Source organism: Pogona vitticeps, chromosome 2, assembly GCF_051106095.1.
Source record: "Pogona vitticeps strain Pit_001003342236 chromosome 2, PviZW2.1, whole genome shotgun sequence".
In the NCBI taxonomy this organism is placed as follows: Eukaryota; Metazoa; Chordata; class Lepidosauria; order Squamata; family Agamidae; genus Pogona; species Pogona vitticeps.
Window position 1 is genome coordinate 21026254 of NC_135784.1, and position 12495 is coordinate 21038748.

At 44.9% G+C, this 12495-nt stretch overlaps 1 protein-coding gene across 1 annotated transcript; it reads right to left on the reverse strand.

The window, feature by feature from the left end:
• Window positions 1-470: 470 nt before the first annotated feature.
• LOC144587508 (uncharacterized) lies at window positions 471-11864 on the reverse strand. Its single transcript, XM_078388378.1, has 4 exons — window positions 11336-11864; window positions 5936-6747; window positions 5202-5322; window positions 471-4220 (listed from the first exon to the last, which is right to left on the reverse strand). The coding sequence occupies exons 2-4, from the start codon at window positions 6698-6700 to the stop codon at window positions 3382-3384; spliced, it is 1725 nt and encodes a 574-aa protein (XP_078244504.1). The 5' UTR covers window positions 6701-6747; window positions 11336-11864; the 3' UTR covers window positions 471-3381.
• Between the last annotated feature and the right edge of the window lie 631 nt (window positions 11865-12495).

Consider the following 12495-nt stretch of genomic DNA (forward strand, 5'->3'; position numbering starts at 1 on the left):
TTTAGCTCTTCTTTCTTAGAACATTCGCCTCGTGTGAAAGACTGGAGAGCCGCCTACATGTTGGCAGTGCTGAAAATAAGAGAGGCACCATGACCAGTGGCGACAATTAAGCGGTACGGGCTGTTGCTTTTGGCCAGGCACTCATTTTAGCATCCCACCCCTAGCAGGAGGAGTCCCCAGTTCTTCCTGCACTGGTTCACGATCAATCACCAGTCTTGCACTGGTGTGTGCCAGGAATCTCACTACAGAGTGAACGGGCAGCTGTGTGGTTACCCTTCCAATCCCCATTTAGCTGATGATAACTGCCCATGATACCTTAAGGGCAATCTATCCACAGCTGCTACTTTCCAGATGCCCCGGACTACAAACCCCATTATTCCCCAGCCAGCAGATGATTATATGCCTCTGAAAAAGTGCCACTAAACTCCCAAAAGCGCACTGCTAAAGGAACAAAGAACAAAATGTGCCAGTTGTGAGTCAAACTAGTTTACTGCATTTCCTCTTGTCAGTCTGATGGTTTCCAACATTGAGGCTACAACTAAATACTGTATCAACATGTCAATCATTTTCTGCAACCAGCATTAACATAAAACAGATTCAATTTTCAAGCCGCAAACGTGGCCACAGCCTTTTCTACGAACGCTCCAGTTTCTGCTGAAATGACACCACTCCGCTGAAGAGTACGGTATTTTTTAACGTAAAAGGTGTGCAGATGCTCCAAAATTTTTTTTCTTTTAAAAACTAAACAAGTAAGGTGAACTCAATCCAGCCCCAGAACCAGGTGGGAGGGGAAATGGAAAGGAACGGCTGGAGAAGAAAGTTGAAGGAAGAGACAGAGATTTTTTTTTAAAGCAGAGAAAAAAGAATTCTCGTTGTCCAGATGGATCATTTCATGGTTTACACCAAGAAGGCATTTTCAAATGGCCTCAGTGATAGAGAGAAGAGCTGCCTGTAGATGTTAATGAAATCAAATGCTTAATATAGCTGGTAGGGGGTGGACATGTGTCCACTCTCCCTGCCTTCAAATATAACAGGAGCATCTGGAACCCAGAACTGAACTCCACGCTGCAACATTTTGTTGCAGGGCGTCACTTGTCTTCCCCATATTTTCTCTTGCTGGAGTAGTCTCTGTTACAGGGACACAACAGAACCTGCACGAGTTCGCAAAACAAACCATTAACTTCTTAACCAGAACTTGAACAATTTTCTGCATGGGAGTGATAGTTTCTGGGTACTTACATCTCAGAGGACCTCTCATGGACTATAAATGCCAACATGCTAATGAAGAAGGCACAGAAGAGGCTGTATTTCCTGAGAATGCTCGGCAAGTTAAATTTATCTCAGCATTTGCTTCTGTCATACTATCGTAGCACCATTGAGAGTGTCCTAACCTATGGCATTCTGGCATGGTTTGGGAGTAGCTCTGTAGCGGACAAAAAAGCTCTACAGAGAACCATTAAAATTGCCCAGAATATCATCGGGCTCCAGCTACCAACCCTGGATGACATCTTCACATCCCGCTGTCTAAGGAAATCACATAGCATCCTGAGAGACTCTTCCCATCCTGCTTATAACTTTTTTGAACTGTTACCATCTGGCAGAAGATACAGAACAATTAAGACTCGGACCACACGTTTTCTCAATAGTTTTTATCCCAGAGCTATAATTGCAATTAATAATGAGCTTAAAGACCACCAATAGTGAATAATTAGTTGGACTGTGTAACTTGGCCTGCGGTGTAGATGTTTGTATTTTTAGTGGGGGACTTTTAGTGGGTGGGGAGTGTTTGGGAATTTTATGTGTGTGCATGTGTCTGGTCTCTGGGTGTCTGTGAATTTCGTTGTATGTGTATATACTTACAATGACAATAAATTATTATTATTATTATTATTATTATTATAGTCTGGAAAAAAAACACTTTTCCAAGCCATGTTGGTCTTTGCTAATGAATCAGTTCTCCCTTTTCAGGTACCCTCTGAGCTTGGTCAGAGACGACATAAGCCACCCCATCTTGTGACTGCATGAAGTAAGAATATGTCTAAGCTGAGGTGGGCCTTGTTGGGTTTGTGGGACTACAGCTCCCATAATTCCACAGTAAGTGCATGGGATTCAGCTGTGGACATCTGGGAGTTGTAGTCCCCAAAAGCAATGTTCTCCCATTTGACAAATCCCCGATTCCTTTGGAAACCCTGGAGGGGAAGCAGGCCCAAAACTGGACCCATTGCCATGGCGTCCACAAGTGGCAATCCCCCCCCCCCCGGTCCCAACACGAAGAGGGCCCCGGCTCCTGCGTAGCCTGAGCAGATAAGACTTCCATGATGTTGCCAGAAAGCCAAGACAGGGGTTGGAAAGACCCACTGAGGAATTCAACCCTTAGGCTTCGGAACCGGCGACGGAAAAGCCCAAAGGATTCTTGCAGAGGGGATGATGGTTCCAACGACAGCTCCTCAAATTCTCTAACAAGCATGGCCTTCCTGTAGGCCAGGGGATGCTGAGAGTGATAGCAGAGAATCTTCTGCAAGGGGTCAGCCCAAACCATTTAAAGGGCCACAGTGAAACCTTTTTTTTTTTAAATCTTTTTTTGAATGTAGCTCCCAGAGACACCCCCAACCAAGCACAGCGATTTGGTGACTGGGGCATTCTGGGAGCTGGCCTCCAGAAAAGATTATTTTCCTAAGCTCTGGCCAAAGTTCTTCCCTCTTTCCTTGTCCTAGACCAGTGCTTCCCAAGCATGCGTCTCCAGATGCAGAAATCCTGGCCAACATGGTGGAGCTTTAGTCCAAGAACATCTGGTCACCCATAATTGGAAACCACTGGCCTACATACACCATCCTTGACCGATATTCTGTTACCTTGAAGATACTGCTTAAGTCTCCCCAGCAAAGGAGAACTCACTGCCTCCTGTGGCATTTCTGGGTTTCGTGACAATGGGGGGGGGACTTCTTTTTACTCACCTCCTCTATACCATGCATAACTCTGTCAACCTTTAGCATGCTTCCCCATTCCTTCCCCCCCCCGTTTCCTAAACTAATAAGCCCCCAAAATTGCAAGCTCTTCTCACAGGAAAACTCATTGTTTTCAGAGAATACCCACGTCATCAAGGCCACGTCCGCAAAGCTTGGTCCTTTTCTGCACCCTCTCCAGGGTCCTCTCTGGCATTAACGGCAAAATAAATAACTCTTACTACGCACTACAGATCAAGGATTAAAAGCAGGGCTCTGCTTTCTGAATGAGTTCTCCTATGGATCATCTGGTTTGGTCACGGACTGAAGCTTCCCCACTGCCACACACACAGCTGGGGTATTTGAAACTTTTCTGTTCTCCGTACAGACTCTCTTATGTGCAATCAAGGACTCTCTTTTGTGTGGTGTGGGGAGTCTCTTATGTGTAATAAGGAGCGAGCTGCGAGCACAGTCTTTCCCCCACGTGGATCCTCTCGTGAGCCACCAGGACCGACCTCTCGTTAAAGCTTTCCCCGCAATCCGAGCAGCGGTACGGCTTTTCCCCGGCGTGCGTCCTCTCGTGAACGATGAAGGCCGACCTCTTGCTGAAGCTTTTCCCGCACTGGAGGCACTTGTGAGGCTTCTCCTCGCGATGGATGCGCCTGTGGTCCGTGAGAGCCGCCCGGTGCTTGAAGGTCTTCCCGCACTCTGGACATTCGTGGGGCTTCTCTTCCAGGTGGACCGGCTTGTGGGCATTGAGGTGCGAGAGGTGCTCAAAACGGTCCCCGCACTCCACGCACTGGTAGAGCGCCCCCGCGGCGTGGATCGTTTTGTGGGCGATGAGGTTGGAGCGGTGGCTGAAGCTCTTGCCACAGTCCAGGCACTTGTACGGTTTCTCTCCCGTGTGGGTTCTCTCGTGAACGATGAGATTAGATCGGTGCATGAAGCTTTTCTCGCAGTGGGCACAAGTATAAGGCCTCTCTCCCGTGTGGGTACGTTGGTGCACCGTCAGCGTCGACCGGTGCTTGAAGCTTTTTTCGCAGAAGGAGCATTTGTACCGTCTCTCTGCCAAATGAGCATTTTTAGGCACAGGGACAGCATTCTGCGCTAGCTGGTCTCCCTCTTTCACCGGGGAACTTCTTGGCCGACTCTCAGAGGGGGCTCTGCTCTGAGCTGGAGAGCGGGATACGTCCTGTTCAGCCATAATCCCATGGGATTCCACATCCCTAGGGTTCTCCAGCTGGCTCCTTTTTGTCCCACAGGGGCTCCTGTTGCGTCCTGGAATGGGAAGAGAATGATCACTTGAGGTTTTCACTGCAAAAAGTTCTTTTTTGGGTATGGTTACATTTGTAACTAGGTTACATTTGCAACTTGGCAGATCTTCCCATCGTTACAACAAGCCTCATGGGTTCCCAGACTCAGAGGCATGCACCTACCTCGCATTAAGAAAGATCTTGTAACATTTTGTATTAATGCAACCTTTCAGTGGGTCTACACCACAGCTTGATCTGACTTTCACTCTCCTGGATCCACTTTAGGGAAACCTGGGATTTCTAATTTGAGCAGATCTCTAAAATTCAGAGCTGTCCTCCTCCAAGCCACCTGGTTTCTTGAGAACCCAGAGCTTAAATCCTTATTTAAAATGTTTTTTAAAATCGTAACGTATTAGCAAAGTATGCTGCTTATATACCACCTCATAGTCCTCTCTCTGAGTGGTTTACAATGTAATTATGCAGGACAGGCATTGCCCTCACCCCCAGTGAGCTGGGCACTCCATTTACCAGCTTCAGGAGGATGGAAGGCTGAGTCAGCCTGTAGCCAATAATCTGAGCGTGAGATCGAACTCAGATTGTGAACAGAGTCTTCACTACAGTACTGCAGATTAACCACTGCACCATGATGCATTCACTGTTCCTATGGAATAAAGCTAATATATCTTAACTTATTCCAATAGCTTACAAAAACATTTTTTGTAAAATAAAAAATACTTAAAAGTTGAAAAATGGGCCCCAATTATTCAAAGTAGCCTCTTTTTTTACAAAAAAGGAAAATACTACCTAACCATTCCTCACTATGCGAAAAATCAAGACACATTAGCATTCATATTAAACTGGCCACATACTAAAGTTATCACCCCCCCCAAAGTACCAAGTTTACTTGTATTGTGTTCCTTCTGATGCCTAAAAGAAACAGATCCTAATAAAAGGTATTCCCTAAAGGAATAAGAAGCAATCAAACACACTCCAAAATATTCATTACCTAAGGAAGGCGCTCCTCCTTCATCCTCGTCTTTGACCCCACTCCGGACAGGCCCCTGGCAGGCTTTTGGCACAGACATCACTATGTCGGAAGAACTGTCCCCTTCCTCCTTAAACGGAACCTAAAAGAGAAGTGATGGTCAAGGCAGAGGTTCCCTGTTTCTAAGAGCACCTTGTTTTAATGCAAAAAGTCCCTGATTTTTGTGTCAATGTTACTTGCTTCAATGTTACTTGAGAATGTTGGATCCCTGGATGCTATCAGACTGCCATTCTGACCATCGTGTTGGGTTTTAAATTCCTACTTTAGAAAAAGATCTGACGGCAAGTGACAGGAAGGACTCTCCTCTACCTAAGACCCAGAAAGCCACTGGCACACAGACTGAGGTATAAACCAAGCTGGACTGAATTTAATATTTTCAGGCAGCGGATAAGTTAAAATACAGGTACTGATCCTGCAGATACGATGGCCCTACTGCATTCACTGAAAAGCTAGATACCCAGCCCTATGGTTGCTTGTCCCACCAGCTCCATTTTGGAATGTTTTACCATGCCCGAACAGTGGCTGAAAAAAGCTCCTTTTCCTGGACCCCTTCTTCTAGCCTCTCCTGTCCATCAAGTCCCCCAAATCTACTTTTCCAACCTCTGCTTTCTCTATCCATGTGAGCCCAGGTGAGAAGCCCAGATGCTGGCTTGTGGTCCCTTGCCTCCAAGGCCTGCAGTCTCTCACACTCTTACCTCCACTCCTTGCCACTTTGGCAACAACCCCTCCGCCAGGGCCACTGCCTGGGAACAGGTCTCCGGCCCTACTTCTTGGACCTGGTTCCGGATCTGGGGAGGCAGGATGGCCAGGAACTGCTCCAGGATGACCAGCTCCAGGATCTGCTCCTTGGTGCGTCTCTCCGGCGCCAGCCACCGGTGGCAAAGTTCTCTGAGTCGGCCGCAAGCCCCCCGGGGTCCCTCGGCCTCATGGTAGCGGAACCGCCTGAAGCGCTGGCGCCACAATTCTAGGCTGCCAGCATCCTCCTCATTTGGGGTCTCTTCTTCCACTTCCTGGAGACCAGCCTTGTCTTCCATCCACTGGTCACGACCCCTGCTGGTCTGCTGGGCCTTCTTGCTCAAGCCAGACAGGAAGTGGGCCAATTTCTTCCCTCTGCTATGCTCACTCTGGCCTAAGTGGGGCAGGAAAGCGCCGGCACGACCAAGGGACGGCGGCAGTGGCGAGCTCCCCCTTTCCAACTGAGTGGACTCCATGTCCTTCAGGAAGTGCTGCCACTGGGCTTCCCAACACTGCTTCAGCCTCTCCTCTGGTTCCCGTTTCATCTCTTCCGACTGGCTTGGTCCCTCCCTTTTCTCAGTGTCCCCAGCCCAGTCTGAGGGGGGGCTGCTCGGTCCAGTCTTGAGGCCCGCAGGATCCATCTGCTCACCCTTCATTCCCTTTTCAAGCTCAGCTTGGATTTGGAATCCTAGGGCCGGCACACTTCCAGCGTCCTCGGCAGCCATTTTCCTTACAGGGCCTACAGAGGCGGAATAGGCGTCGGGGGACTACCCTGGAAAGTAGGGGGAGAGAACAATTTTACTCACTAAAAGAACAAAATGGGTGTTAAAATCAAGTCAAACTCCCCCTCCCCCAAACTAACGTGATGTTCACTTTATATCTGAGTGTGTGTCTCCGCCTGAAACAGTCACCGAGCAGGTTTAGACCACCTGAATTGTCACGGCTCCATTCCAAAGAATTCTGGGATTTGTAGTCTGGCAAGGCACTTAGTACGGATGTACATGGCAAAAACTTTCTTGTTTGTTTTGTTTTGGGTTGTTCCAGAGAGAGAAAGCTCTTTTGTTTTCATGTGTTTTGTGCACCAGTCCTACATGAAAGAGACCGGCTTTTTCAAATTTCACCCCCTTCCCCCAACACCGTTTAAGAGTTCCACCTGGCTTGCATACAAAAGCCCATTGAAAAGTCCCTGGAAGATCTGGTGGGCAAACAGAAAGGGAAAAATTGGTTTCTAGATTGCTTGACTTCTTGCTATATCCACAATACCATTTTTCCTGACAAACCAGATTGTTTTAAATGAACTTATCCATGACATATCTACCCCACAGCTCCATCAAGACAGCATTCAGCTGCCTACAAACTGTAGCAATAAATCACAATACAACTGCAATAAAATATAATTTTTAAAAATGTATGTATTTCATTTTATGAGTAGCCTTATGACTAGAATAGCCAACCTTGGGTCCTCAGAAGTTCTTGGACTACAACTCCCAAAAATTGTGGCCAGCACAGCTAGTGGTGAAGGCTTCTGGGAGTTTGAGTCCAATAACATCTGGTAATCCAAAGTTGGGAAACTCTGCACTAGAGCACATCTATTGAAGAGGAACTGGTAAGTCAACACTTGTATAAGTTTTATTGATCTCACAGATCTAAACCAGTTAAGACTAGTAGTGAATTTTAGGCCCATAAAACCAAGTAGGCTAATCATGTCACTTAATCATAAACAAGCAAATAGAAGTAATAACCCTTATAAAAACAGAATATAAAAATCAAAGCAGCACAAAGAAGGATCATGTCATATCACACAGTACAGTATTCTTTCTGAGAAAGGAAGAAAAAAGACCCTCATGCATAATACATCTCTATCATACTTTCTTTGTCTTTTTCCCCTATATTGAACAGCTCAAACCATCATAACCTTTTCCTAGCAGACAAAATGTCTCAGGACCTTGGTATTCTGCTAGCCTCTTTTCTTTTTTTTTCCTGGCTTTTTTTTTTTACTCCCTATATTGACAAAGCTTTGATGCTTTCTCCATCATCCACCCACCCTCATGGACCACTGGTTATCTACATTTCTCTGTAAAACAGCAACATTGTGGTACCATAAAGACCAAGTAGTTTTATTTTGGTGAAACAATGTTAATTTGTTTTTGCTGCAACAGACTGACATTGTTATATATTTGTAATGTGTATAGTTTGTGCCAAACAACTGCAAGGTGTGTTTGAGAGAGAGAGAGAGATTGTTACTGTTTATAGTTTCTCAAATGAAAAACAACCTGTGCAGACTGGCCAAATATGAACTCTTTACAGTACCTATATATTTTTCACAACACTGTACAGTATTTTTTTTATATATTCAAACATGACAGAGCCCATTCAGGTTCAAAAATTAAATCTATCTGGATACTGAGAGGCCTGGTAATGAAGAGATACTGTTTGAGAGTTTTCTGAAAACAAGTTTATTTGTACCGTGTTTCCACAAAATTAAGACAGGGTTCTATATTAAATTTTTGCTCCAAAAATGCATTAGGGCTTATTTTCAGGGGATGTTCTATTTTACAATCATGCCATCTTCTGGTTGTTGCACAAGGGTGGAGGGCGGGGTTTAACTGAACTGGAGCTTATTTTTGGGGTCGGGCTTATATTATGAGCATCCTGAAAAATCACACTAGGGCTTATTTTCAGCTTAGGTCTTCTTTTTGGGGAAACAGGGTATGTTTTAGATCTTTTACCAGTAAGACTTACAGCTCCAACTTTGAGAAAGAATGTGAAACTACGTTTTCATGCGAGCACCCAGATTAGCTGGGACCTTTTAAAGAATCAACCAAGGAACTAAAGTTGTTTCCCAAGGAAATGCTGTCATAAAGAAACATGTGGGACTTAAAATCCTGATCCGAATCTAGAGCATGAGGTACACATACTTGAACAAGACCTCTCACCTTCCCGATGGATTTAGTTCTTTGACCTGAAAGGACTTTGTAATGTTGGAATATTGAAATTGATATGGTGTATCAATATAGGTATATATATATAGGTTACTTGGATGAGCACCATGGTGTGTGTGTGTGTGTGTGTGTGTGTCTGTGTGTGTGTGTCTGTGTAGTTTCTGTCAGACAACTACAACAGAGGTAGTGTGGGTATGGTTGTGGCTGTGTGTTGTGTTCGTTTTGTGTGTGTGTGTGTGTGTGTGTGTGTATATATATATATATATATATATATATATATATATATATATATATATATATATATATATATATTTCTGTCAGACAACTACAACAGAGGTAGTGTGGGTATGGTTGTGGCTGTGTGTGGTGTTCGTTCTGTGTGTATATATATAGTTTCTGTCAGACAACTACAACAGAGGTAGTGTGGGTATGGTTGTGGCTGTGTGTGGTGTTCGTTCTGTGTGTATATATATATAGTTTCTGTCAGACAACTACAACAGAAGTAGTGTGAGTATGGTTGTGGCTGTGTGTGGTGTTCGTTTTGTGTGTATATATATAGTTTCTGTCAGACAACTACAACAGAGGTAGTGTGGGTATGGTTGTGGCTGTGTGTGGTGTTCGTTTTGTGTATATATATATATATATATATATAGTTTCTGTCAGACAACTACAACAGAGGTAGTGTGGGTATGGTTGTGGCTGTGTGTGGTGTTTGTTCTGTGTGTATATATATAGTTTCTGTCAGACAACTACAACAGAGGTAGTGTGGGTATGGTTGTGGCTGTGTGTGGTGTTCGTTCTGTGTGTATATATATATAGTTTCTGTCAGACAACTACAACAGAAGTAGTGTGAGTATGGTTGTGGCTGTGTGTGGTGTTCGTTTTGTGTGTATATATATAGTTTCTATCAGACAACTACAACAGAGGTAGTGTGGGTATGGTTGTGGCTGTGTGTGGTGTTCGTTTTGTGTATATATATATATATATATATATATAGTTTCTGTCAGACAACTACAACAGAGGTAGTGTGGGTATGGTTGTGGCTGTGTGTGGTGTTCGTTTTGTGTATATATATATATATATATATATATAGTTTCTCTCAGACAACTACAACAGAGGTAGTGTGGGTATGGTTGTGGCTGTGTGTGGTGTTCGTTCTGTGTGTATATATATAGTTTCTGTCAGACAACTACAACAGAAGTAGTGTGGGTATGGTTGTGGCTGTGTGTGGTGTTCGTTTTGTGTGTATATATTCTGTCAGACAACTACGACAGAGGCAGTGTGGGTATGGTTGTGGCTGTGTGTGGTGTTCGTTTTGTGTGTGTATATATATATATATATATATATATAGTTTCTGTCAGACAACTACAACAGAGGTAGTGTGGGTATGGTTGTGGCTGTGTGTGGTGTTCGTTCTGTGTGTATATATATAGTTTCTGTCAGACAACTACAACAGAAGTAGTGTGGGTATGGTTGTGGCTGTGTGTGGTGTTCGTTTTGTGTATATATATATATATATATAGTTTCTGTCAGACAACTACAACAGAAGTAGTGTGGGTATGGTTGTGGCTGTGTGTGGTGTTCGTTTTGTGTGTATATATATAGTTTCTGTCAGAGAACTACGACAGAGGCAGTGTGGGTATGGTTGTGGCTGTGTGTGGTGTTCGTTCTGTGTGTATATATATAGTTTCTGTCAGACAACTACAACAGAAGTAGTGTGGGTATGGTTGTGGCTGTGTGTGGTGTTCGTTTTGTGTATATATATATATATATATATATATATATAGTTTCTGTCAGAGAACTACGACAGAGGCAGTGTGGGTATGGTTGTGGCTGTGTGTGGTGTTCGTTTTGTGTGTATATATATAGTTTCTGTCAGAGAACTACGACAGAGGCAGTGTGGGTATGGTTGTGGCTGTGTGTGGTGTTCGTTTTGTGTATATATATATATATGTAGTTTCTGTCAGACAACTACAACAGAGGTAGTGTGGGTATGGTTGTGGCTGTGTGTGGTGTTCGTTTTGTGTATATATATATATAGTTTGTGTCAGACAACTACAACAGAGGTAGTGTGGGTATGGTTGTGGCTGTATGTTGTGTTCGTTTTGTGTGTCACCCAACTGCTCGATCAGCTAAAGGACTTACAGCTCAGAGGCCTTCGAAGGCAGTCCCCCAAAAACAAATTCTCAGTTTTATTAAGCAATTGTGCAATGCCACGGGCCCTCCTGACATAGCGTAAGGCCTCAGCGTGCCTGAATCAGACCCCTAACAGATAATGAGGTAAGGAGAGGCGAAGGAGATGATTCATGGTCAGGACGGTTCAGCAGGGAGGCGGAACCCCTTCCCAGCCTCTCAGTCCCGCCTCCGCCTTAATTCGTCTCCCCCAAAACAAGAAACGCGCCCCCCCACACAACTCACCCGATCTTCTCCTCTTAAAGTACCCCCTTCAACGCCCAGCTTGAGAAAGCCGCCTTTCTCTTTCTCCTCAGGAGAAGGGACAGAATAGGAAGTGGCCCTTCTAAACCCGCTTCCGGAAAGCATCGTTCACGCCCTTCTAGGAAGAAACTCCCTCACCTTAACCCCTTCCCAGCCGCTTCGGGTGGGAAAGGTGCGGGCGAGGCTCCTCCCGAAGGACGTTGGGCGGAGGGAATGAAGAGGAAAAGGGCGGAGATAAGAGTCTACATTCCAGACGGGAGCCTACAAGGGACATACATGTCAAAAGGTCAAAAGTAGAGCGAGTGAGCTCGCTCAGTGGGCTAGACGTCACTGTTGGTTAGCTTGGTGGCTTTTCCAGCTCAAGATGTGCCCAAAGCACGTTCGTTCGTTTAGTCGTGTCCGACTCTGCGTGGCCCCATGGACCAAAGCACGCCAGGCCCTCCTGTCTTCCACTGCCTCCTGGAGTTGGGTCAGATTCATGTTAGTTGCTTCAATGACACTGTCCATCCATCTCATCCTCTGTCGTCCCCTTCATTCCTCTTGCCATCACACTTTCCTAACATCAAGGTTTTTTTCCAAGGAGTCTTCTCTTCTCATGAGATGGCCAAAGTATTGGAGCCTCAGCTTCAGGACCTGCCCTTCCAGTGAGCACTCAGGCTTGATTTCCTTTAGAATTGATAGATTTGTTCTCCTTGCAGTCCAGGGGACTCTCAAGAGCCTCCTCCAGCACCATAATTCAAAAGCATCAATTCTTCGGCGGTCAGCTTTCTTTATGGTCCAGCTCTCACTTCCATACATCACGACAGGAAAGCACAATAGCCTCATTTTAGTGCTTTCAGCTTCTAGCCACCCAGAGACCTCTGGGTAGTGTGGGCGGCATATAAATTGAATAAATAAATAAATAAATAAATAAATAAATAAATAAATAAATTTGGGATTGGTTTGGTCCAGAGCCTACTTATTTGTCTTTCTGGTGGTCCATGCATAAGACTGCTTTTCCTATGTTTATGTCAAGCAGGTTGTTTCCTGGCTTTTCTGCCTCTCTTCCTCTGCCTATTTATAGCCTCCTGAAGTCTACCACATTCTTCCTTGTGTGGAAGCAACATTAAGAGAATTCATAAAGGGGAGAAACCTTAGAAATA

What these genes read in the sequence shown, in the direction of transcription:
- LOC144587508 (XM_078388378.1), bottom strand. Translation starts at nt 6,700, where the DNA reads ATGGCTGCCGAGGACGCTGGAAGTGTGCCGGCCCTAGGATTCCAAATC. An exon ending in CAAAGTGGCAAGGAGTGGAG is followed by an intron (nt 5,323 to 5,935) that starts GTAAGAGTGTGA and finishes CTTCTCTTTTAG; the next exon opens with GTTCCGTTTAAGGAGGAAGG. An exon ending in AGGAGGAGCGCCTTCCTTAG is followed by an intron (nt 4,221 to 5,201) that starts GTAATGAATATT and finishes TTCCCATTCCAG; the next exon opens with GACGCAACAGGAGCCCCTGT.